The 25935-nt window shown below is 44.4% G+C and overlaps 1 protein-coding gene across 1 annotated transcript in view; it reads right to left on the bottom strand.

Annotated features, from left to right (window-relative positions):
• The window catches only part of LOC311229746 (interleukin-6 receptor subunit beta-like), a gene marked incomplete at its 3' end in the record, with an annotated part of 130561 nt that overhangs the window by 80137 nt on the left and 24489 nt on the right, over nucleotides 1-25935 (bottom strand). The window contains exon 8 of the mRNA XM_084315822.1: nucleotides 24309-24513. Coding sequence (XP_084171948.1) covers nucleotides 24309-24513 — 205 coding nt within the window. The remainder of the gene's footprint in view (nucleotides 1-24308; nucleotides 24514-25935) is intronic.

Genomic DNA, 25935 nt, shown 5'->3' with positions numbered 1-25935 from the left:
GGCTGGGACGATCCCATACCCGAACACCTTGCATCCACATGGAGAGAGTGGGAGACGGAACTCCGCTCACTACCCGGTGTTAATATACGTCGCAGCTACTTCCCACCCACAGTGAGGCCAGAGACATGCAAGATCGACCTGCACGTATTCAGCGACGCCTCCGAAGTAGCCTACGGTTCGGTGGCTTACTTGCGTGCCCAAGAGGAGGGAGGAGAAATACATACTGCTTTCATCCTGGCTCGCTCAAGAATAGCCCCACGCAAGCAACAATCTATCCCGCGCCTAGAGCTCTGCGCAGCCCTAGCAGGAGCGCAGCTCGCCACGTTAATCCAACGTGAACTCACCATTCCGGTGCAAAGAACAATCTTGTGGTCAGACTCCACGACCGTACTCACATGGATCCGGTCTGATTCGTGCAGATACAAGGTCTTCGTGGGAGTCAGAGTCACCGAGATTCAAGAGTTAACAGAAGTAACCAGCTGGCGGTATGTGGACACCAAACACAACCCAGCTGACGTCATCACCCGGGGAATGTCCCTGGATGACCTCACCCGTCCCAACCTCTACAGTGACGGGCCAGAGTTCCTCAAGCTCCCCGAAGAAGAGTGGCCTACACCCACCCCACGGGAGGCGAGCAAAGAGGAGGCAGAGAACAAGAAACCTATGTTCTGTGGGTTGACACACACACTCGTCCCCACAGACCCGGTTCTGGACGATTGCCTCACCCTAGAGAGTGCGCAGCTAAAGACATTTCTGTGGCACCACCCAGAGGTTCAGCCCACAACTGACATTTCAGCAGCTGACTACGAAGAAGCAGAACTCCTTCTACTACAACGAGCCCAGAGAGACTCGTTCCCCGATGAGCTAGCCTGTCTACAGGGAGCAAAGCCCGTCCCATCAGACAGCAGACTGCTTCACCTGGCCCCCGAGAGCGACGCCCATAATCTCATCAGAGTGGGTGGTCGTCTGCGGAGAGCCCCAGACCTACCGGATGACGTTAAGTACCCGATAGTCTTGAACAGCCGACACAAGGTCACAGAGCTGATCATAAAGAAATACGACGAGGATGTGCACCACGCAGGGGCAGAGAGAGTCTTCGCGGAGATCAGACGTCGTTATTGGATACTGCAAGGGAGAGAAGCAGTGCGGCGCTTCCAGCGAACCTGTCTAGACTGCCGTAAGTGGCGCGCGCAGCCCAGTATACCCCGGATGGCTGACCTACCTCCCTGTCGCCTCCGACTCGGCGACAAGCCCTTTCACTCCACCGGTATGGACTGTTTTGGCCCGCTGTATATAAAGAGAGGAAGAGGAACCGAGAAGCGGTGGGGTATTGTATTCAAATGCATGACCACCAGAGCGATACATATCGAACTCCTTCCAACCATGAGCACAGACTCATTCCTTATGGCCTTCCGAAGATTCACATCACGGAAAGGAAAACCGTCTACATTGTTGTCTGATCACGGGACAAACTTCAAAGGCGGAGAAAGAGAGCTGAGAGAGAGCTTCCAAGCTATGGGCCCAGAACTTAAGACCCACCTCGCTCCATCCCAGATTGACTTCCAGTTTAATCCCCCGAACGCACCTCACTTCGGTGGAACCTGGGAACGAGAAGTACGTTCCATAAAGACAGCCCTGTACGCCGTGCTTGGGGCCCAGACTGTGGCGGAAGAAGTCCTAATGACAGTCCTCACGGAGATCGAGGGAGTATTGAACTCAAAGCCCCTCGGTTACGTCTCAAGTGATGTAGCAGATGTCGACCCAGTCACCCCCAACACACTCTTGATGGGGCGGCTGGACCCCGCGCTACCCCAGACAATGTACAGGCCTGAAGAAGCGAACGGCCGAAGAATGTGGAGGTACAGTCAAGTACTGGCTGATAAGTTTTGGAACAGCTTCCTACTCCACTACCTACCGTCTCTACAGACCCGCCAGAAGTGGGTAAAAGAGAGAGACAATTTGACAGAAGGAACAGTCGTCATGATCATCGACCAGTCACTACCCAGAGCTATGTGGCCGGCTGGCCGCGTAAGCAAAGTGATCACCGGTGCCGATGGAAAGGTCCGAGCAGCTGAAGTGCTCGTCCAAGGATGGACTTACACCCGACCCGTAGCGAGGCTAATAGAACTGCCAAGGCTCCCTGATACTATTGATGACGACCATGACCCTATGACTTTGTGAGTTGACTGACCCTTACAGCGGACATTGAGTAGTGGACAGTGCGGTTAATCTGTCTCTGCTCAGCTAATTAGGTGGGACTAATTAGGGGGCGGCTGTTGTGAAGGATCAGATTAAACCGAATATATATATTTATTTATGGATATATATTTAATAGTATTTGTATATCGTTTGATATCCCTTGTATATTCCTTGTACATATATACGGAATATCCCTTTATTCTACTACAGCCCATAATAGTTCATTCTCTTATTGGACAAAAGGACCAGGCGCCAGGGACAAGCCCCTGGCGTTCAAGTTCAAAGGTACCGACAAGACATGCCCTTACTAGCCTCAGCTCCGCGCAGGAATACGGCTACCGAAAGCAGAGCGGCACTACTTGTCCACTGTGCATATAAATATGGCGCAAGAAATGTAGAATTCCTCTTAGTCCTTTACCCTTCTACCCAACTAAGTAACAAGACGTGAAGCCTCACCCCACGATACCGCGTGCGGTGTAGTACGGCCTGTTTGGCCTTAGAATAGCAGTGAGACCTCGTGCGAATTAATAGCTGAATTGCCAGAGTTTGGCACCGTATTTCTATTAAGTAATAATAGTCTATTATGTATGGTGCATCGTTCGGTTAGAGTTCTAAAGTGAGCAGCACCCCCCATCGTTTCCTCGCGTTATCTAGAGTCTTAACCAGGTTGGGCAGACCACGCGTGGTGCTTTCATCCGAGGAGTTCTGGGCGAGGACGAGTGGACCTGCACATTGGATTACCTACCCCGACGACTGCTGAGCCCTATACGGCATGGAATATCTATTTGCTTTGGTGCTTTGATTTGTGGAGCGGATAATCGCCAACACCGGTGAGTGTTGGATTTACCCCGAGAGGAGCCAAGGTGAGACGGCGCTCAGACCAGACTGAGGTCGCCTCGCTTCTTCTTCGTTGTGGACCGACAGCGACAGCTACAGCTATCGTCTACAAGAGAGCCCAAGTGTATTCATCTGCGGATCAAGGTTCTACGGGCACTGTGTTCTGTACCTGGACTCTCCCTAGAAATCGTTGACCAGACGGGATACAGCCGACGGCTCTCCTACCCCCCCTACTGGCTTACAACCGGCGGGACCCCTTCAGTATATTATCCAGCTATAATCATTAAGTGACCATAGATATAATCCCCTAAGAGCCAGGTTGTATACTTGCTTCCTGTGTAACCAGAGATTGGACATTCAGTGTTGATTTACATACGAGTACTCATTTGCCTTACAAGAGCATTCAATTCAAATCATAAATGTAATAAGTAACTATTATATGTACCTTTTGCTATATATTAAATATTTGACTATTACCTTTGTGTGGACCTGATTTCATATGTGGGAAAGTGTTCATCATACTTAGATATCGTGTACTGTATGGCCAGTAATTAAAGTACATAAAGCGGTAGTGGTTTAATGATACCATACTTATCAATACAGTCAGGGAATTGTACCCCTCAGTTACAATAATAATAATAATAATAATAATAATAGATCAAATTTCTCTGGAGCGCAACAGTAAGAAGCATTTTGTATAAAAGTATTCTGTACTTCTGTATGACAACTATTAAAGAAACTTGAAACTATAGCGCCGTTCATGAAACCCAAGGTCGCTTCACAATCACAACAAAAAATAGGGCTAGGGAAGTAGGGAAAAAAGGGGGGGATGAGGGCAGGTAAGGGATAATGGACCTAATCTAATCTAAACTAACTGATGGGCAAAAGCCTTGGTGAAGAGGTGTGTTTTGAGAGCAGTTTTGAAAGTGTCCAGGGTTGGGGCGTTGCGGATTTCAGGGGGGAGAGAGTTCCAGAGGGTAGGGGACGCCACGCTGAAGGATCTGTCACCGAAAGTCCGCAACCTGGTGCGAGGGATGGAGAGGAGACCCAGATCAGAGGATCCTAGGTTCCGGGATGGAGTGTGCTGGTGGAGGAGATCAGACAGGTATTGGGGGGCGAGGGCATGGAGGGACTTGTAGGCAGTGTTACAGTAAGTTACAGTTACTAGTTACTTACTGTACAGTTACTAGTTACTTCTTCCAAAAAGTAACTAAATTACTTACTCAGTTACAAATTATAAAAGTAACTAGTTACTTCAGAAAGTAACTATTGCGTTACTTTCAAGTAATTTTTTTTACATAAACAACATACACAAATCTAAACAATTTTAATGTTGCTGTGGGACAAAGTGAGACTAGCCTCCATCAAATGCCATGTATGTAGATATTATTATAATTACTATGTTTATATAGTGGATCATACAAATACAATAGATGTTTTGGAACTTTTGATATCATGTATTGCCCCTCAACAGGCCACAACTGGGCAACATTAAATTATGCTTGTTAAGCACTATACCAAAAATAAATAACAAATATATACTGATTGATTGAACATTTTAAATGTCGTGATTAGATTTGTTTAGATGATTAGATTAGATTCTTATATCTGTATTTTGTGTATGTCATAAATGTCATGAATTGAAAATGGGGGACCCTGATGTAAACAAGACGAAAGTCTTCCTCTGGTCTGCATCCCCTTAACAATTGTGTGTATTGAGCTGTACTGTATTGTACCCATTCTGCAATCTGTTAATTAAGACATGCATGACATACAGATATATATATCTCTGACTCTGAGCACCTGAAGACTGTGATATTAAACCAGGAAGTGCAGCACTATGTCAGCAGAGTAGAGCCACTACTGCGCTGCAACACAACTAACACAAGACTAGAGTGAACAAAAACGCTCATGGACCCGCGGTCTGTCATTGAATGCTTGCGGGTGTTGTTCGTTGGATTCGTTTTGGATTATTTGGCCACCAAAACAACTATCAAAACGTACACGGACCGCGGTCTCACGTTGACTGGCTTGTGTTGTCGCGCTGTGTTTCAGACTCTGGATGAACCCGCCCACCTCTACCTTTGATTGGCTTACCATGGCATTTTACTCGACCTCAGCCAATCGCGCGCTGAGGTTGGCTGAGAAGGACTAACCTCGTTCCCAGCTTTATAGAATGCCTATGGACTCAGAGATCTTTCTGATGAAAAAAAAGCTTCAATCATAGACAGTAACGCGCGGCATTATTTGACAGTAACGGTAACAGCGTTATTAAGATTGGATGAGTAAACTCGTTACTGAAAATACTAATGCCGTTAGTAATGCCGTTCTTTATAACGCTGTTACTCCCATCACTGCTTGTAGGTGATGAGCAGGAGTTGGAAAGAGATGCAGAACTTGACTAGGAGCCAGTGGAGGTGGATGAGGGTGGGGGTGATGTGCTACCAGGGCTTGGTATGAGTGAGAACCCTGGCAGCTGAGTTCTGAACATACTGGAGCCTGTCCAGGGCTTTGATGGGTACCCCGAACAGGACTCCGTTGCAGTAGTCCAACCGGGAGGTTGATAAATGAGTGGATCAGGGGATCAGGGTCTCAGCCACTGGCAGACTCAGGGGGGGGGGGGGGGTGCCCTTTTGAGTGGCGAAAATGAGAGGACGTGCCCATTGGTGCCCCTCCAGTGGTTAAAGGGGAACTCCACTTTTTTTGGAAATTAGCTTATTTAACATCTTCCCTGGAGTTAGACAAGAAGATGCATACCTTTTTTGTCTCTGTGCGTGCATTTTAGCTTTGGGAATAGACGCTCCGTTAGCATAGCTTAGCTTCATCACTGGAAGTGAGGCAGGACAGTAGCCTTACAGTGCTTTACAGTGTATTGCAAGGTCTGACATTGACCAAACTTGATATGCATGACCTTGGTGGGCTCTAGGTCAACTCCTGAAAAGGGGGTCAATGTCAGACCTTGCAATCAAAAGTTAGGGGGCGCACTGAAATTATGGCAAGGGTTATTAGCCACCTAACTTTTGATTGCAAAGTCTGACATTGACCCCCAGAGTCCGTAGCACTCTGGTTACAGTAGTTACACAGGGGACTATAATTTGCCGGCACGGAAGGAATAAAGGATACATAACCTCTCAAGTTCAATGTGGGTTCTTCTGAACCGGTCACAGCTGATGTTGAAATGATTGACAACCATTGTAGGTGTAGCCAAGGAGCGTATTTTGACTGCTTCAAGAAGCAACCCTTGACAACTCCAGCGCTGATTGCAATTTGGAAGTGCAACAACGACAGACTGAGAAGCCGGATGCACTGCAGATTCAGTCAGAACAACTTCAAGAAGACAAGCGACAGGTTATGTATATAACCTAGTTATATGAGTACTGGCTAAGCGTCCCGCTCTTAAGCCATACCGAGATATACCTCATCTCATGTACCTAATGAATAAAAACCAATACACCCAGCACCTGCCAGGCCCCGCCCTACTGCCGTACTATATAGTACTAGGCGTGGCCACCACTCACTCTTCCTCGGAAAATCGTTTCCAAAGAAAAGTTTCCCCAAGGGAACTCAGGGCACGCTAAGAGCGGGACGCTTAGCCAGTACTCATATAACTAGGTTATATACATAACCTGTCGTTATATACTCGTACTGGCATCGCGTCCCGTTCTTAAGCCATACCGAGATATGGGGTAGAGCGGACGCGAGGCCCGACAAATGCACCCCCTGAGGACCCGTAAGCCCACATCAGGGGGGAGGGGAGTCCCGTCACCCCACTCTTCCTAATGAAGAGGGGGCGGCAGTCAACTCCACCCGAGTGCGAACAAGAGGGAACTAGAACCTCTTGAACGCACAGCACAGGCGGAACCATGTGTGACACAACACATTGTGGCCCACACCCACACACGCCTGCTACCCTACCAAAGGACGGGAAGCAGGAAAGGCCACAGACCTCAGAACCGCCTGGGAGACAGAACCCCCGGTCATGTCCATGAGGTAAAACATTACGAAGGGACCCGGTGAGGACCATAAAGCCACAGCACAGATGTCCTCCACCGAGGCCCCACCCAGGAGAGCGGCAGAGGCCGCCACCCCACGAGTGGAGTGCGCCCTGACGCCCCCAGGGGGAGCCAGCCCGGCCAACGTAAAGCAAAGGGCAAGGCGCTGTTTCGACAGTGCCTTACCAGCACGAGAGCCACCGTAACAGACAAAGAGCTGATCGGTAGCCCTGAGGCCCTGAGTACGGCTGAGGTAAACCCCCAAGCCCGGACCGGACATGACAGGTGAAGGCCCGCCTCCAACTCACTAGCGTGAGGAGGCGGATGAGAGAACATGAGGAGAGAAGGAGAGGACAGGAGGAGAGAAGGGGAGTACAGGAGGACAGAAGGAGAGGGCAGGAGGAGAGAAGGAGAGGACATGAGGAGAGAAGGGGAGGAGAGGAGAGAAAGGAAGAAGCTCAACGACACTCAAATTAACTTCAACTGTTAAACTGTTTTATATCCTGTAAAATATATGTTGTAAATAGCTTTTAAAGAATAGGTTCACTATTTTTCAACCCAGACCATATTAAAATGCTGTTTCCCAAATATTTATATTCCTCACTGATATCTTTAGCATTGAGAAATGTACCACTGCAGCAATGGTTTAGGACTTCAAACACCACGATAATCTACTTTTCAAACACCATGACAATGAGGTGAAATAAACATTTTAAAGGTGTATTGTTCCCTGTGTGTTTTTATCATAGAGGTGTGGTTATACTATTAATCTGGATTGTCTATGTTATTCTAATGTTAATCTTAATCAAGGATGAAGACTATTTCACCATACATGACGCATCATAGCTTTTTGCTCACTGATGGGGTCCCATGTTGTGCAGTAGGTGCCCTTTTTTTCTTTTCGCCCCTGCCCTTCAAACAGCCTGAGTCCGCCACTGGTCTCATAATCTGAGAGTGAGGGTCGGAGACGGGAGATGTTTTTGAGGTGGTAGAAGGCAGACTTGGTAACGGATTTGATGTGGGAGTGAAAGTGTGGAGTCAAGGGTGGAGTCCAGGTTACGGACTTCGAGAGACGGGGACATGGAACAGCCATCAACGTGGAGGAGGAGATCTCTATGTATACAGTATATGGTATATTGGTATATCTACCTACAGTACCCATAGCCTATATGTATATATATATAAGCTATATTTGCAGTATGTACTGTATATAGCCTATGACATACAGTACATCTCATCACATCCATTTGCACATCCATTGCACAAATCAGAGTTTTATATAGATTTATATTTTAAAGTTGTATATATTATTTTAAAGTTATTCTATTTAACACTTTCAGAGCCAATCACGTAATATTATGTGTTTGGTCGCCAACCGCTGAGCGCCAAAAACGTAATATTGCGCTTTTAAATAGTTTTTTCAATTTTTGTATCCTATACACTCTCACGGACCTCAGTGTTACCATTGGAACTCATTCTGAGACCTCGAGAGTACAATGCTGGCCGAATCCTGCTAGGTGGCAGTATTGCCTACCCTTTGAAACCTTATTTCACACTGTGTGTTACATTTTTATATGATCCGGGCGGAGAATTTGGACCAGAATTTGAAACGGTTCATTTGAGCAACTTGGAACACGTTTAGCACACTTGATATGCATATGTTGTGCCATTTCATGTCAGGGACCCGATGGACATCAATACTGGAAATCGCGATCAGACTATTTGAATATTCATTTTGGGATACCTCCTAGTAAAGGTAAGGACTATATGACATCAATCCTACTTTGATCCAACAATGATTTCACATCGATCGCAACAATGTAGTATTCAAAACGTATGCCATTGCTGACGATCAGAGCATCAAAAAATGACCCCCCCCCCCTTTGATGCATTCATGATGAAACATAATACCTATTATATACCTTTGATTTGGAAATAGTAACGTGTCCAGACGAGCAACGCGAACGACTTTAGCAAAATTCACATAGCGCTCCATAACGCAGCTTCCAGGAATTTGCCCGGATCACTCTGAAACTATACAATATTCACCACAGGATAACAGGCGAACGTATACATGAAACATTTTTACCCTTTTTTACATGTTGGACGAGAGATAGTGACTGTCAAATGAGCCATAGTATTGTCTCCATAGCTATAATATAGAATATAGATATAGCTCTGCAAACATCGTGATGCACAGTGAAAATGCCTATCTTTTAGCGTGGCCCATTGACTACACTGTAGTCACTACAGGATGAGGATAATAGCTGGCACTGAATGAGTTAAGTTGTTTTTTACTCTACTGTTTTATCTTATTGTATGTTGCTATGCACAGATGGGGGGGGGGGTGCACAGGGAAAGCATGTCACTACAAATGTCCTAACCTAGTTGTACAGTAAATGACCAAGTAAGGCTTTGTCAGTATTCCAATGTACAGTGTAAAATGAGTATGTGTCCCCTACCCAACACCCCCCCCCCCCCCCACCTCCAATGTACAGCCCTCACCCAACCCACCCAACCCCACCCCACCCATCCAACCTCCTCCAATGTACAGTTTCTACGCCAAATGTATATACACTCCTTTTCTGGACACTTTTGTATCACAAACAGTACTGTATTTGCCAATCTGATATGTCATAAATGTATAGATGTAGCAGTACTGTCTATCTGTATGTCATGTATGTCATATATGTTATGATGAATTGAAAATGGGGGACCCTGATGTAAACAAGACGAAAGTCTTTCTCTGGTCTGCATCCCCTTAACAATTGTATGTATTGAGCTGTACTGTACTGTACTCATTCTGCAATCTGTTAATACAATTTTCAATCAATCAATCACGTATGTTTGTAATTTGAATAGAAAAATATGAGGAAATGCAATCGTCATCCATTTTGGTAGGCATGCATTGGTACATAGCTGAGCAATGCATCCAATCACATGGCACATGAGATAACACAACGAAAAAGTTGTCTAACTTTCAATCCCAGACTAGAGCTGGTTTTTGGACCCAGAGCCCTATTTCTTAGTTACCAATGATGATGTTGATCAGTAAAGTCCTTTCTCAGCACAGTCCATGCTGTTCCTCATACTAGCTCTGGATAGTTAGCCACAAACCAATGCAAAGTCAATGGGGTCGAGCTCATGTCTGTACAAGCTGAATGAATGAATGAATGAACACTTTTTTTTAACAGATTGCAGAATGGGTACAATACAGTACGGCTCAATACACACAATTGTTAAGGGGATGCAGACCTGAGAAAGACGTTTGTCTTGTTTCCATCAGGGTCCCCCGTTTTCAATTCATATAGACATTTATGGCATAGGGACATATAGGTATTTAGTACTGATACATTTGTGACTTAAACGGTATTCAAATATACAGTACTGTTACCCCTAGATCCTGACAGAGTATATACATATTATGATGGGGAGGGGACTGTACATTAGGAGGGGGTGGGTGGGTGGGAGAGAAATATACATACGGCGGGGAGGGAATATATACATGCGGTGGGGAGGAGACTGTCTATTAGGAGGTGGTGACTGACTGAAGACAACTGAACTCTACTTCACAGTGTCACACAAAGTACACTCAGTGAGCCTCAGTCAGCTTGTACAGACAGGAGTTTGACCCCATTGACTTTGCATTGTTTATAGTTTGGTGGCTACAGGTAACTATCCAGAGCTATCTCTATCCTATCTCATGCTACTTCTCTATTCAGTATCATTCCGGTCCAAGAACCACTGAACACTCACCACTTCCCTCAGCCACAACCAGGGGCGGACCTTCCTACAGGCGATATAGGCGGTCGCCTAGAGCGCCACCCAGAGGGGGACGCAAAAAAATAAAATAAAATTATTGTTTTATTTTTATTTTTTTTATTTTTTTTATTTTTTTTTGTGCAGCTTTGGCGCCCCCCTCTATATCTGCAACCATTATTTTTACATTAAAAAAATTCTAACATAAGGGAAAATGAGCCAAAAATCTAAAACGGTCGGTCGGTCTGAGCCTCAGCTTTAGGTGTTCACAGTCAGAACATGCTAGAGCGCTGTGCATTGATGGGTATCGGTCAAGTGTTTATAGAATTGAACGTTGAGGAAAGAAAGACTAACGTTAGAGAACTATGAAGAAAAAAGCCATAAAAAAATAAAAATAAAAAATTACAAAAAAGAAAAAGAAAACAAAGATACATCATGAATTGCCATAACATACATTTATAAACTACTGATAAAGAACACAACAAACCATGAATTTCAAATGTATATGAAATGTATTTATTTAATTATAAAAGTACATCACAGCAATGATCAGAGTGTAATGTTAAGTTGCTCACCACCTCATAACATATGTACATACAATTTGTAACACTTTTAAATGAACAAACATGTTCTACTCTCCTTTCTATTTCTCACCCCTTTTTCCAACTCTCCATTTCTTACCCCCTCCCTCAGTCCCTCAACCTTAAACCCCAACATTGAGCAACATTCTGATAAATTTGTACCGACTTATTAAAAAATTCTACTGACCTGACATCATGCTAGAAGGTGTATAATATTTAATCTATGGCACAATGAAATCAAATGAGAGGTATGTGGCTGGTTGATGTTTTCAACCAGCAGATCTATTCTGGGCTTGGTTTTTGAAAGTGCTATTCTGAGGTCATGATGAGCATTTAGTCTGTTTCTGTATTTGTTTTTCAGGTATGCTAGAGTAGAAAACCCAGATTCACATAAGTATGTGGTGCCAAACTGAATCCAACACATCTACAGCTTTTTTATTTAAAAAAATAAAAATAAAAAATTTGCGACCCAATAAAAAGTTTGGGAAACGCTGGTATAGAGTGATGTGATCAAGGTTATTATAGTTTACTAAAATGTATAGAGTGATACGATGAACATGGTACTACATTTATAGAGTGATATGATCAACATGGTATTATTATCCGGTGACACAGGTATGATGGCTGGAGAAAGGAGCCACGACAGCCCATGCAGAAGTATAATTTGGCCTTTACAGTGTTAATATTTTTTAAATGTTTGTAGTTTTGTCTAAATTCAGTCAGGAATAGGTACTGGTGCAACAACATCTGGCCTCAGACCATAGTATAATGCAGATTTAGTTTTTTGGGCTGAGTGGGTGGTAATTTTCATGATAGGAGCCCACTTCCTATACAAAATATCTCTGAAATTACCCAATGCATCACCAGTGAAATGGGCGTACTCAAATAAAAAGAAATGTCATCCCCATTACTACGATAAGAACCCTTTACTCAACTGCAAAAAACCATTAACAACTCAAAGGGTTCCTTACGGTTCTATCCATAACCACTGCTTTAAAGATCCCATGCATTGCTATTCCTTTCTTTTTGGGCAACTTTTTTGGGCAACTTTACACAATTCCTGTGAGTCTATGGAACACATCTGTAAATAAAAATAAAAAAAAATTCATTGTTTTCTATTTCTAATCAATTACTCTAAAGCAGCATTTTTCCACTTCAAGATTTCAAGCAGTTTTTGGGCTGGGCTCCGCCCATGAGCGCTTTGAGTGACAGTCGCCCACAGACTACGACTGGCGAGAGATAGAAAGATTGAGGGGGATACAAATTAATTTCGCCGCGGGGTGGGGGGGGGGGGGGGGGGGGGGGGGGCATAATCCCACGGGACAATGCATTGGTAATTTGTTTCAAATGATAATATATACCCCTGTGAATATTATTGCACGGATCGGAATATGAGCATGCGCGTGGGAGCATGCACAAAGATATTTTGACAGTGATATGCCAGTGCTCCCAACTGCAGGGGAGAAGAACCGCCGCGCACACACATTTACACACACTCCTGCACGCGCGGTCCCTCTCTCTCTCTCGCTTGCTCGTTCTCTGCTGTCTGTCGGCACCCTCTGTTTGAGGAAGTGATTCCACTCGCTCCACTTGCGAATTGTTTATTGTGGGCGGTGACTACAACCAGATCAGATCAGATCACAATCAGCTCCTTGCTACGTCTCATTGCGAGTCAAATCAGAATGACCTAATTCACTGGGGGAGGAGATTGTCTCAAATGAATTAGAGCAATCCGCCAAAATGGTAATTAGAGACACAGACCCATTGATACTAACCATTGCTATAAAACAATGCTAAACACTGGAAAAAGCCATTTATAATGCATGGGACCTTTTTAACAAAAGGAAATTTAAAGGGGACATGCATTGCTATTCCTAGCACTATTTGGGCAACTTTACACAATTCATGTGGGTCTATGGAAGACATCTGTAAGGTTTATTTAAAAAAAAAAATATTGTTTTATATTTCTAATCAAGTACTCAAAAGCATCATTTTCCAGCCTCAGGATTTCAGGCTGTTATGAATGAAATGAATGAATGAATGAATGAAAACTTTATTAACAGATTGCAGAATGGGTACAGTACAGTACAGCTCAATACATACAATTGTTAAGAGGATGCAGACCAGAGAAAGACTTTTGTCTTGTTTACATCAGGGTCCCCCATTTTCAATTCATCGTAACATATATGACATACATGACATACAGATAGACAGTACTGCTACATCTATACATTTATGACATACCAGATTTGCAATTACAGTACTGTTTGTGATACAAAAAGAGTCCAGAAAGAAAAGAGTATGTACATTAGGCGTGGAAACTGTACATTGGATTGGGTAGCTGGGGGTGGGGGGGGACTGTACATTGGAGGTGGTTGGGTGGGTGGGGGGGGGGGGGGTTGGTTAGGAGTGGGGGGGGGGGGTTGGTTAGGAGTGGGGGGGGGGGGGGGTTGGGTAGGGGGGGGGGGGGGTTGGGTAGGAGGGGTGGGTGGGGGACACTGTACAACTGTACAAACAACACTGTACATTGGATTATTGACAAGACCATACTTGGTAATTTACTGTACATTGGAGGGGGTTGTGTTTCGGGTTGCAGTCTCCCTTAGGTGTTTTTTGAGAGTGTTTTTGAAAGTGGGTAGTGATTCACATTCCTTTACCGCTTTGGGTAGGGCGTTCCACATTGATGTGGCATAATTGCGAAACGTGTTTAGTCCCTTGTTTGAGCCGAATCTGGGTTTAACATGATTTGTGGAGCTCCCTCTGGTGTTGTGATCGTGGTATTCACTGACCTTTGGGAAGTATTTTGTCATGTACATGGGTACCTTGGTCGTGTAGTGTATCTTGTAGACCAGGCCCATTGCAAGTTGCTGTACTCTGTCGTCTACTCTAAGCCATCCTAGGTTGTCAAAGTGGGCAGGGGTGAGGTGGGTTCTAGGAGTAAGGTCAAGCAGTAGTCTGACCAGTTTGTTTGAGATGTTTGTAATTTTGTTTTTAGCGCCTTTGAGGTGCTTTGGTACCATGAGGTGCAAGCATAGTCGTAGTACCCTTGAATGAGTGCTCCTGCTAGAGTCTTCAGGGTATTCTTGTTTACCAGTGAGGAGATCCGGTACAAGAATCGAGTTCGTTGGTTGACTTTTTTTATTACATTGGATGCCATTTTGTCACAGGAAAGATTTGCCTCTAGGATGGAACCCAGGTAGGTAATATCTTCTTTCCTTGTGACAATATTGTCACCCACTGTAACTGAGAAGCCGTCGGTCTTGCTGAGTTTGTTATTTGAACCGAAGAGAATGGACTCTGTTTTGCCCATGTGTAATGATAGTTTGTTATCAGCGAGCCATATGCAGATTTTGCCTATGAGCTGAGGGTTTTTTCAACCTGTAACTTGTTCTTGTCAGAGACCAGCAGGGCTGAGTCGTCCGCAAACAGGAACAAGTTGCAGTCACAAGCTGACGACATGTCATTTGCATAAATTAGGAACAGTAGCGGACCTAGTATGCTTCCTTGTGGAACACCACAGTTTACTGTGAGGGGGGGGGATAGGGTACCGTTTACCTCCACCATCTGCTCTCTCCCTCCAGGTAGGATTGCATCCAGCTCACTGATAGACTATCAAAACCAATTGCTTTTAGCTTGTCAATCAGAATGGTGTGATTGACAGTGTCGAAGGCCTTTTGTAGGTCCAGGTTATTGGATGGGCTCCGCCCATAAGCACTAGAACGAGCAAGCGAGAGAGAGAGAGAGAGAGAGAGAGAGAGAGAGAGAGAGAGAGAGAGAGAGAGAGAGAGAGAGAGAGAGAGAGAGAGAGAGAGCTTGACTGCGTGTGTGTCGGGGACGTAGGCATAGTGTAACCCGACACTTCCTCAGATGGGGTTTGACAGGCAGAGAACAGCCAGAGGGAGAGAGAGAGAGAGATAGAGAGAGAGCTTGCTGCGTGTGTGTTGGGGATGTAGGCATAGTGTAACCCAACACTTCCTCAAACAGGTTTGACAGGCGAGCAAGGAGAGAGAGGGAGAGAGAGAGATAGAGAGAGAGAGAGATGTCCCCGACACACACGCAGCCAAGTTTGTGTATGTGTGTGTCCCCGACGAGGGAGAGATGGCGCACACACACTTCTGCAGTCCCTCTCTCTCTCTCTCTCTAATGTTTAAATACAAAAGAGGATCTATGTTTAAAATACAGAAGTGGAGGATTTGATCATCGCTCCAGACCACAAAAGAAAGACCTAGGCAGGTTAAACCATTTTATAGGTATGGACTTCGAACAGTCTGCCAACTGTGTAAAAATATCCCAGAAGAGATATGTGGGAAAAGGTCCTGAGATGTTTTTGACTGAAGTAAGAAATGTATAGATAAACTGTGGGTAACTTCATTCTGTTGGACAACCTGTACTCGCCCTGACCTATGTTCTGTAGTGAGTAAGAATGTCATAGTATTTTTGTTGATCCCACAGAGAATCATTGAACTACGTCAAAAATATGTTTTTCGTTATCCCAGAGGTGCTGCAGACGGACAGCGGTGTTTTCAGAAAAGACAACAAAGGTTTAAGGGCTTAGAGCCTACAGGGATACTATCAGCCTCTGAAGCTGAGTATATGTTTCTAGCTATGACAATGAAAAATGTGTTTATCTAGAGCAGTGATTCCCAACCTGGGGTGCCAGGGGCGCAGGGGGTCCGCCAGGCCACAGATGATTTGAGTTGTTTTTTTTTTTTTAGAGAAATATTTAATTAGCATATTTTTATCATCAGAAGCATGAATAGTCTCTCCACTACAATAAAAAATAAAGATAAATAAATAAACATCTAGACATGATTTTTGAACGTTAACAGTAGGCTACCGGGTAGCCGCTAAAACGTGAATCAGTTGACTGTATCACTTTCTGTAGCTAGCCTAGCACGCTAGTTAACTTTCTCGGCTCGTCTGCAGTCAGCCGCCAGAGGCGAAAATGTGTGACAAACGAAAAGGAGATGACGGCAGCTCATCTGCAAAAAAAGTTAGGACCTACAGCAATCGTGAAAATTACATCACCATGGGCTTCACTGAGGGACCAGACAAACGACCTGAGTGTGTGATTTGTGGAGAAAAGTTGGCAAACTCGAGCCTGAAGCCCAGCAAGCTGAGACATCAGGCGTCTAAGCACCCAGAAACCGTTGGGAAGGATCCAGACTTTTTTCGGAGGAAAGAACAGTCTCTCAAGGCGAACAAGCCTGTTGATGTTAGAGTAGCGTGGAGCAGGGGTGGCAGTGATTTACAGAAGGCTACCGAAGCCTCCTTTGAGTGTTCGCTTTTAATTGCAAAAGCAAAGAAACCGCACAATATTGGCGAGCAGCTCATCAAACCAGCCTGCATCAAAATGGTTTAGAAACTGTGCGGCCCACAGGTGGCGGATAAACTAAAATCAGTACCACTCTCGAACAATGTAGTGAAAGACCGAATTGATAAGATGTCAAGTGATTGCGAGCAGCAGCTGTCAGAAAAGCTTAGAAAGGGTCCATTTGCCATACAACTTGATGAAACTACAACTGTCGCAGACGAGGCTGTGCTCATCGTTTATGTGCAATATATCGAAAATGAGGATCTGAAGCAGGACATTCTCATGTCAGTCAACCTTACTACCACCACTCGAGGTGAGGATATTTTTACTGCAGTGGATTCTTACTTCATTCAACATAAATGCAAACCGTTCACCATTAGGGCCTGATTTGAGAGGATGAATACAGGATTTGAATATTGGCCAAAATTTTGAAATACATATGGTGCAAGATTAGATTTGTTGATTGAAGGCACAAGTCAAAGAAGCATAGTGGGTCTAATTATGATGCATATGCCTGTGTATAAGCAGTTTGTTATTAAAATGACAAAAAAAAGGTATTAAACCCAGCTAGGACAGATTCTCTCTGCTACTGATTGGAATTTCCTGTCTCATATTTAGTTTAATTTGTTGCATTGATTTGTTCCATAAATGCAAACCGTTCACCATTAGGGACTGATTTGAGAGGATGAATACTGGATTTGAATATTGGCCAAACATTTTGAAATGCATATGGTGCAAGATGAGATTTGTTGATTGAAGGCACAAGTTAAAGAAGCATAGTGGGTCTAATTGTGATGCATATGCCTGTGTATAAGCAGTTTGTTATTAAAATGACAAAAAAAGGTATTAAACCCAGCTAGGACAGATTCTCTCTGCTACTGATTGGAATTTCCTGTCTCATATTTAGTTTAATTTGTTGCATTGATTTGTTCCATAAATGCAAACCGTTCACCATTAGGGCCTGATTTGAGAGGATGAATACAGCATTTGAATATTGGCCAAACATTTTGAAATGCATATGGTGCAAGATGAGATTTGTTGATTGAAGGCACAAGTCAAAGAAGCATAGTGGGTCTAATTGTGATGCATATGCCTGTGTATAAGCAGTTTGTTATTAAAATGAAAAAAAAAAAAGTATTTTATGGTATCTTATTAGGAGGGGTTCCGCGAATTTCATCAGAGATGTTTGGGGGTCCCTGGGGGGAAAAAGGTTGGGAACCACTGATCTAGAGCAACTGCTCGAAGTGATGAAGATAAGGTTATGAATGCATTGTTCAAGATGCAGTAGGTAATTTAAATATATCCTCTATACCAAATATGGTGTTTTTGAAGAATGGGCGTTCTGTCGAAACCGTTAAAATGATGAACATTGTGTATATATGGAGACTGTTGTTTATAAGGACAACCAGGGGACCATTGTGATTACTAGGAACCTAAGGTGTCAATATAGATGTAAACATGTCATTATAAATAATATCATCTCATCAGGTATGCCATCAGATAAGAAAGAATGACACCGGTTTACTGTCCAACGGACGACAGAGTAATAGATACTATGAGGGAGCCTGTTTTCAAATTAAAACTGACGGGATTTGTAAAGGTCATGTTTAATGTGAAGATATTGAATGTCATACCCTATGGATGTTTTTGGGTTTATATATTATTTCCTTGGTTAAAATGTTTTTCCAAGAAGTCAGCCAGTATGGTAAAAAGTGGGAGTGTTGAGATCAGAGGCTCTGTATAGGATTGTTAGTAACTGCCTAACTGTACATATGACTGTTTACACTAGTAACTGTTTACCTGCATATACAATTGTCTCCACCAGTGATTGCCTAGTTGCATATATATCTGTTCCCACTGGAGGGCGCTCTAGGCGGAGCCACCCAGGTATTCTACCTTATGGCAACTATAAAAGGAAAGGTGCCCACCCCTTTCGTTCTCTCCCCCAATGTCTCTCAGAGAGAGAAGAGTTGTACTACTACTGCTGCTGACATGTGAATAAAAGAAGCCACGCCAGTTCAGGCACAAGATAGAAACCATGCCTCTTGACCACAATATTGTCGCCCTAAATTGAGTTCTGTTAACAAAAGCCATTTATAATGCATGTCACCTTTAACACTTTGAGCGCCACGCCGGGTTTTCCTTTTTACCCGCTGAATGCCACCATCGGCGCCAATGTTAACGTTAATATCGCCTAATCTATGTTTTAAATTATGGCTATGTGTCTAATCTGCCCATCGCATTATCAAAGACTATTTTCCAGTCAGTGCTGTCAAGGCAGATTGGTTTTTTATCGCGTCATTTCCGTTTCAGAGCATTTAGAAAAGCCCCCGTTTTGAAATAAAAAACAGCCCATTCTGGGGCATTCTATGAAAATCGTCTTTTACTGGAATATTCCACAACGTTGATATTCGTCTGCCTTTTTATGAATCGTTTTCAAATAAACGCTAGATGATCAATATTATACGTGCACGCAAGCACATTCGGGCCGCGCACGGATAATCGCTGCGTTGATTTCCTCTTGGACTTTTACAGTGAAACCGAAAGAGGACATTTCACAAAACAGCTTATTTACATTTACATTTACATTTAGTCATTTAGCTGACGCTTTTATCCAAAGCGACTTACAAGTTCTGTACGACAAGCCATCAGGAAGGGCACAACTCTATCAGCTGAGCAACAATGTTCATCCAAAGTGTTGAGTGCTACAGTGTAGGTTAGTTTATTAGGACAAGTGCATGACAGTACGGTTAGTTAGGGTTAGATTTTTTTTTTTTTTTTTTTTTTTTTAATTCAGATAATGGTTGAAGAAGTGCGTCTTTAGTCGACGGCGAAAGATTGGACGTGATTCGGCTGTCCTAACTGGGGTGGGTAGTTCATTCCACCATTGTGGGGCAAGGACTGAGAATAGGCGACTTCTCTTTGATGACCCTCCCGGAGCTTGGATAGGAGTAGGTCTGAGGCGGCCAGAAGATGCAGAGCGTAGGGGTCTTGAGGGTGTGTAGTTAGAGACCATTGACCGGAGGTAGGCGGGAGCGGTTCCCTTTGCCGCACGGTATGCTAGGTCGAGGGCCTTGAAGCGGATTCGTGCAGCAATGGGGAGCCAGTGCAGGTCCCTAAGAAGTGGGGTGACATGGGCCGACTTCGGTAGGTTTGAGATCAGGCGGGCCGCTGCGTTCTGAATGAGTTGAAGAGGCTTAGTGGCAGTGGCCGGGAGGCCAGCGAGCAGTGCATTGCAGTAGTCGAGGCGGGAGATGACTGTTGATTGGACGAGGAGTTGGGTGGCTTCTTTTGTCAGGAAGGGGCGTATCCTTCTGACGTTGCTCAGGAGGAATCGGCAGGTTCTGGTCGTCGCTGCGATGTGAGCAGAGAAGTTCAACTGGTCGTCGAGGACAACACCAAGGTTCTTGGCGGTCGGGGACGCAGTCACAGCTGCATTCTCGACTGTGATTGAAAGGTCGGTTAGGGGGGAGGATTTGGCCGGCAGGTGGAGCAATTCTGTTTTGCTTAGGTTCAGTTTGAGGTGGTTGGACGTCATCCAGGCTGAGATGTCGGACAGACAGGCCGAGATCCGCACAGAGACGTGGATATCTGAGGGAGGGAAGGAGAGGAAGAGTTGAGTATCGTCGGCATAACAATGGTAGGAGAAGCCATGAGACGTGATAATGTTACCCAGTGATTTAGTGTAGAGGGAGAAGAGAAGGGGTCCTAAAACCGAGCCCTGGGGGACACCCGTCCGCAGGGGGCGGGTGGCCGACAGGGTCCCTCTCCATGACACTTGGTAGGAGCGGTCATTGAGGTATGATGACAGCCATGTCAGCGCAGAGCCAGCCACTCCCATTCCTGCGAGGGCCGCAAGGAGGATCTGGTGGTTGACTGTGTCGAAGGCTGCAGATAGATCTAGGAGAATCAGGACAGAGGAGAGGCCTTTCGCTTTTGCTAAGTGAAGTGCCTCTGTGACCGCAATGAGGGCTGTCTCTGTGGAGTGACCAGTCCTGAAGCCTGACTGATTAGGGTCTAGGAGGTCATTCTGTAAGAGATAAGTAGTAAGTTGGTTGGATACAGCACGTTCAAGTGTTTTAGAAAGGAAGGAGAGAAGAGAGACAGGACGGTAGTTGCCTATGACAGTAGGGTTCAGGGTTGGTTTTTTTATGAGCGGCGTGACTCTGGCTTGTTTTAGGGAGGTGGGGACCACCCCCGAGTTGAGTGAGGAGTTGATGGTTGCAGTTAGGAATGGGAGGATGTCTGGTGCTATGGTCTGGAGGAGTGGGGAGGGTAGCTGGTCCAGCTGGCAAGTAGTCGGACGGTTTGACGTTACCAGTGTCAGGGTCTCTGCTTCTGTAATGGGAGAGAAAGATGACAGAGTGAAGGATGAGGTTCTCGATTCAGCATTTGGAATGGGTGGGGGTTGGGAGAAGGAGCTGCGGATGTTCTCCACTTTTTCCTCAAAGAAGATCGCAAAGTCTTCGGCAGAGAAAGATGAGGGAGGGGGGGGTGGGGGGGGAGTGAGGAGGGAGGACATGGTAGCATGCAGTTTGCGAAGATTCTTGGCAGAGGCCTCGATCCTATGGTGGAAGAAAGAAGCTTTGGCATTAGTGATGGTTTTGGAGAATGTTAACAAGAGGTTGTGATATGTGTCGATGTCAGCAGTGAGGCGTGACTTTCTATACTTCCTTTCAGCTGCTCTCAGGACCTGTCTTTGTTCTCTCACTGGATCTGTCAGCCATGGACTGGGTGGGGAACGGCGGGCAGGTTTCTCAACGAGGGGACAGAGCTTGTCGAAGGAGGTTGCAAGGGCTGAAAGGAGGGTGGAGGTTGCCATCTCTGTGGAGAGAGCAGAGAAGGTGTCACTCAAAGGTAGAGCGGATAGTATGTCAGAGGAGAGGGTGGAGGGGGATAGGGAGGGCAGGTTGCGTCTGAGTGAGACTGTTTGAGTTGGGGTGAAGACCTTTCGGTTAAGCATGAGAGTTAGTGAGAAGGATATGAAGGAATGGTCAGATACATGTAGGGGAGTTACCGTGGTGTTAATGATGCTGGAGTTACGGGAAAATATGAGATCCAAGGAGTTGCCTGCTTTGTGGGTGGGAGGCATGGGAGTGGGAGTCAGGTCAAACGATTGTAGGAGGGAGACTACTATGACTGACTGAGATGAGTCAGGCAGGTTGAAGTCGCCCAGTAGAAGGAGAGGGGTACCATCTTCCGGTAAGGAGCTAAGAAGCATGTCCAGCTCATCTGTGAAGTGATCGAGCGGACCTGGAGGGCGGTAGAGTGTAACAATGGTGAGATTGAAAGGATTAGAGACAGATACTGCATGATATTCGAGAGAGGAGAGTGACAGTTCTGGGAGTGGTGTTACGTTTGTAGCCCATGAAGGAGATGTCATGAGGGCAGTGCCTCCACCCCGTCTGGAAGGTCGAGGTGTGTGAGTGAAGTTATAGTTTGTAGATAATGCTGCAGGTGTTGATGAGTTATTGGGGGTTATCCAGGTCTCAGTTAGAGCCAGGAGCTGCAGATTTAGACTATGGGCGTAGGCAGTAATGAAGTCAGCTTTCTTGACTGCTGATTGACAATTCCATAAGCCTCCCCGTACTGTGACAGGTGTATTAGTGGCTGTAGGAGGGTAGGAGAGATTAGCCGGGTTACTAGCAAACTGGCGTGGATGGGTAGAGTCATTTCTGGAGGAGCAGATTGTGGATATAGGTATGAGACACATTGTATTGTCGAGGGTGGCAGGGAGGAAGTAGAGAAATAGCAGTGTGGGAGGGAAATATAGGATTATGGTGTACTTAGCACTGGGTGGATCGGTGGATCACTCGGCGGTGAACTCCAGGATAACTCCTCCTCTTTGTCCCTCTTCGTTTCTCGACGCTTCGCTGACGCTACACCAGCAAGCCTTTAAATCACTATCACTAATTAGTGCTGTCTTAACACCTGGCCCTTAATGGGGGCACTTAACAAAACAAAATGGCCGTTTTAAACACGCCCCTTTAATCAGGTCAGCTGGTTCCTCACTTTTAAGATTCACTAATAGACTTAAAATGGCTTACCCTAGTTTTCAGTATAAAGCAATGTTTCTCAGTGAGAGTGTCCTGTCCTTCCTTAACAGAGCCCAGTACAGAGTGACTTCAACACAGTGTGGACCTCTGCTTTTAAACAGGGCAGGCTCTTAATGGCTCACTCAGCAAATCAGATGCTACTAGTAAACAGGAAACAGTCCCTTAATGGGGGCACTTAACTAAACAAAATGGCCGTTTTAAACACGCCCCTTTAATCAAGTCAGCTGGTTCCTCACTTTTAAGATTCACTAATAGACTTAAAATGGCTTACCCTAGTTTTCAGTATAAAGCAATGTTTCTCAGTGAGAGTGTCCTGTCCTTCCTTAACAGAGCCCAGTACAGAGTGACTTCAACACAGTGTGGACCTCTGCTTTTAAACAGGGCAGGCTCTTAATGGCTCACTCAGCAAATCAGATGCTACTAGTAAACAGGAAACAGTCCCTTAATGGGGGCACTTAACTAAACAAAATGGCCGTTTTAAACACGCCCCTTTAATCAAGTCAGCTGGTTCCTCACTTTTAAGATTCACTAATAGACTTAAAATGGCTTACCCTAGTTTTCAGTATAAAGCAATGTTTCTCAGTGAGAGTGTCCTGTCCTTCCTTAACAGAGCCCAGTACAGAGTGACTTCAACACAGTGTGGACCTCTGCTTTTAAACAGGGCAGGCTCTTAATGGCTCACTCAGCAAATCAGATGCTACTAGTAAACAGGAAACAGTCCCTTAATGGGGGCACTTAACTAAACAAAATGGCCGTTTTAAACACGCCCCTTTAATCAAGTCAGCTGGTTCCTCACTTTTAAGATTCACTAATAGACTTAAAATGGCTTACCCTAGTTTTCAGTATAAAGCAATGTTTCTCAGTGAGAGTGTCCTGTCCTTCCTTAACAGAGCCCAGTACAGAGCTTATAACTTCATCAAACTTACTCTGATTATCCTAACACTGATAACATAGAGTCCTTACCTGACATCAGATGGTATCCAACTGGTATATTCCAATTCCTGATCACCATTCGAAAAAATCGATAAGTGTATAGATCCAACGCGATACAGTAGAACTCCATGATCAGCAGGGCTCTGAGGCTCCAGAATGAACTGTGGTAAGCCCGGCTGCATCAGTGGACTGGAAAATGTGGAGTACCGGATTTTCTTCCCCATTCATTTTCATTGAGTCCATTCCAAAATCCCTTATGTCATCTGGGAGATGACAGGGGGCGCTTTTTTCCACCATGATCGCCGGCGCCGCTCGGCTAGGCTCGGGTGATGCAATATGATTTCAGATCGCAAAAAAAAAAAAAAAAAAACGGGAAATCTCGTGAGTGGCTTTCAACCACCTATTAATAAACCCGAGTATTCTTGTGTGTGGCACGGAAAGTGTTAAGAATAAAATAGTCCTTTACTGAATGTGTTATTGTGAAGCGAAGTAGAAGCCATTCTAGGAGGATTTCCCTGCACCCCTGAGACATCAGGTCTAAGACTTAAGGTTAGGTTAACATATAGTTCTTCATTAGTTCCCAGGGTACTACTTAATCATTATTACTCTGCTATAATGGTAAGGCAGGGCCACTTACTGTGCTGTACCCGTGTGTCGATGTTGATCTGTGTGGCAGGGCCCTGTCCCGCTCCGTTGAAGGCTGTGACAGAGACGCTGCAGTGCCCCTCCTCCACCTCTAGGAGTGCCGTCAGCTCCGTGCTGTTACGCATCACACTCTTCAGTGGAGTGCAGATAACCCGGTAGCCTAGGAGACGGCCTCCAGCCTCATGGAACTCTAGGGCCTGTGGGAGAAAGATATGCAACGGCGAACTACTTTGTTACAATACAATGTATTTCCAGCTAAATTGAAATAATAAACAAATAAAGGGTCTCAATTAAATATGTGGTAGTAAAAAGAACCTGTGGGTGGATTTCAACAAGATAAATGCGACAACAGTGCAAAATATTTCACTATAATATAAAAAAAATATATAATAATAATATATATATATATTTTTTTTTAATGCTGACCCCTGTGCCTATGAAAATGCCCTCCGTGCCTATGCATGCACGCGTGCCTAGGGTTGCCTACCCCTGCTATAAAGTATAGATTTAGCTGTACAAACAGCCCCACGTTTGTTTACATTCCCCGGTCCTCTTGACATTAATTAGACTCATCCCAATGGCCCCGAATGTGTTAAAGCTTGAGATTCTCCCCTCTACTAGAGTTTAAAACCTTGATCTCCAACCTTTTATTTATTTATTTATTTCGCACCATTTCAGAAAAACAGTAAAAGCATTGACCATGACAGAAAGTACACAAAGGTGCTGAGCAGAGGCAAGAGACCCAGATGGGCCTATACAGAGCCTCAACTCATTAAATCATTGGATTAAAAAAAATAAACAAGAACAAAAGTAAAGCGAAATAAGTTCATAAAATGTTTTCATAATATTAAGATAATAATAAGATAATAATAATGATAACAATAATAATAATCAAAGTAATAATAATAACAAAAACAACAACATTAATAATGAGTCTAAACTAATTAACATGAAACTGTAAAACAAAGTGACATTAATGGTTTTAAGAGATTGAAACTATTAATTTAATAATGTATATTTAAGCTTGGATTTGAGTGATGAAATAGATGAGTACATTTTTATTATGGAGGGTTTTGAATTCCAAATAGTAGGACCTCTACATCTTATACTGAACTGACCAACTGAGATTCTCCCCTCTACTAGAGTTTAAAACCTTGATCTCCAACCTTTGTCAATCAAGTTGTACATGTTTTAATTGATTGTCATCCTTACTTGTCTAATTGTTATGATTGTATATGCTGTGTGATTTTATATGCCTTTTTTGTTGCTTAACTCATTGACCGCCGGGAATTAGACGGAGCCCCGCTCTAGCACTGCCACACTTTAAAAGATAGGAATGCATCACCTTGTTTGTAGAGCTATAACTATATTCTATATTATAGCTATGGATACAATACTATGGCCCATTTGACATCACCTATCTATCGTTCAATATGTGAAAAAGAATAAATGTTCCCATCCATACATTCCCGTGTTATACCGTGGTGAATATAAGTATGGTTTTATCAAATCTATATCATAGGTATTATGTTCCATCATGAATGCATGAAAGGGGGGGGGGGGGTCGTTTCTGATTATTTGATTGTCAGTAACGGCATTCGTATTGAACACTAAAAACG

This window comes from Notolepis coatsorum (genome assembly GCF_963971535.1).
Source record: "Notolepis coatsorum genome assembly, chromosome: 6".
NCBI classification, from domain to species: Eukaryota; Metazoa; Chordata; class Actinopteri; order Aulopiformes; family Paralepididae; genus Notolepis; species Notolepis coatsorum.
The sequence above is the reverse complement of the archived record's forward strand: the minus strand, read 5'-3'. Positions and strand labels throughout refer to the sequence as shown.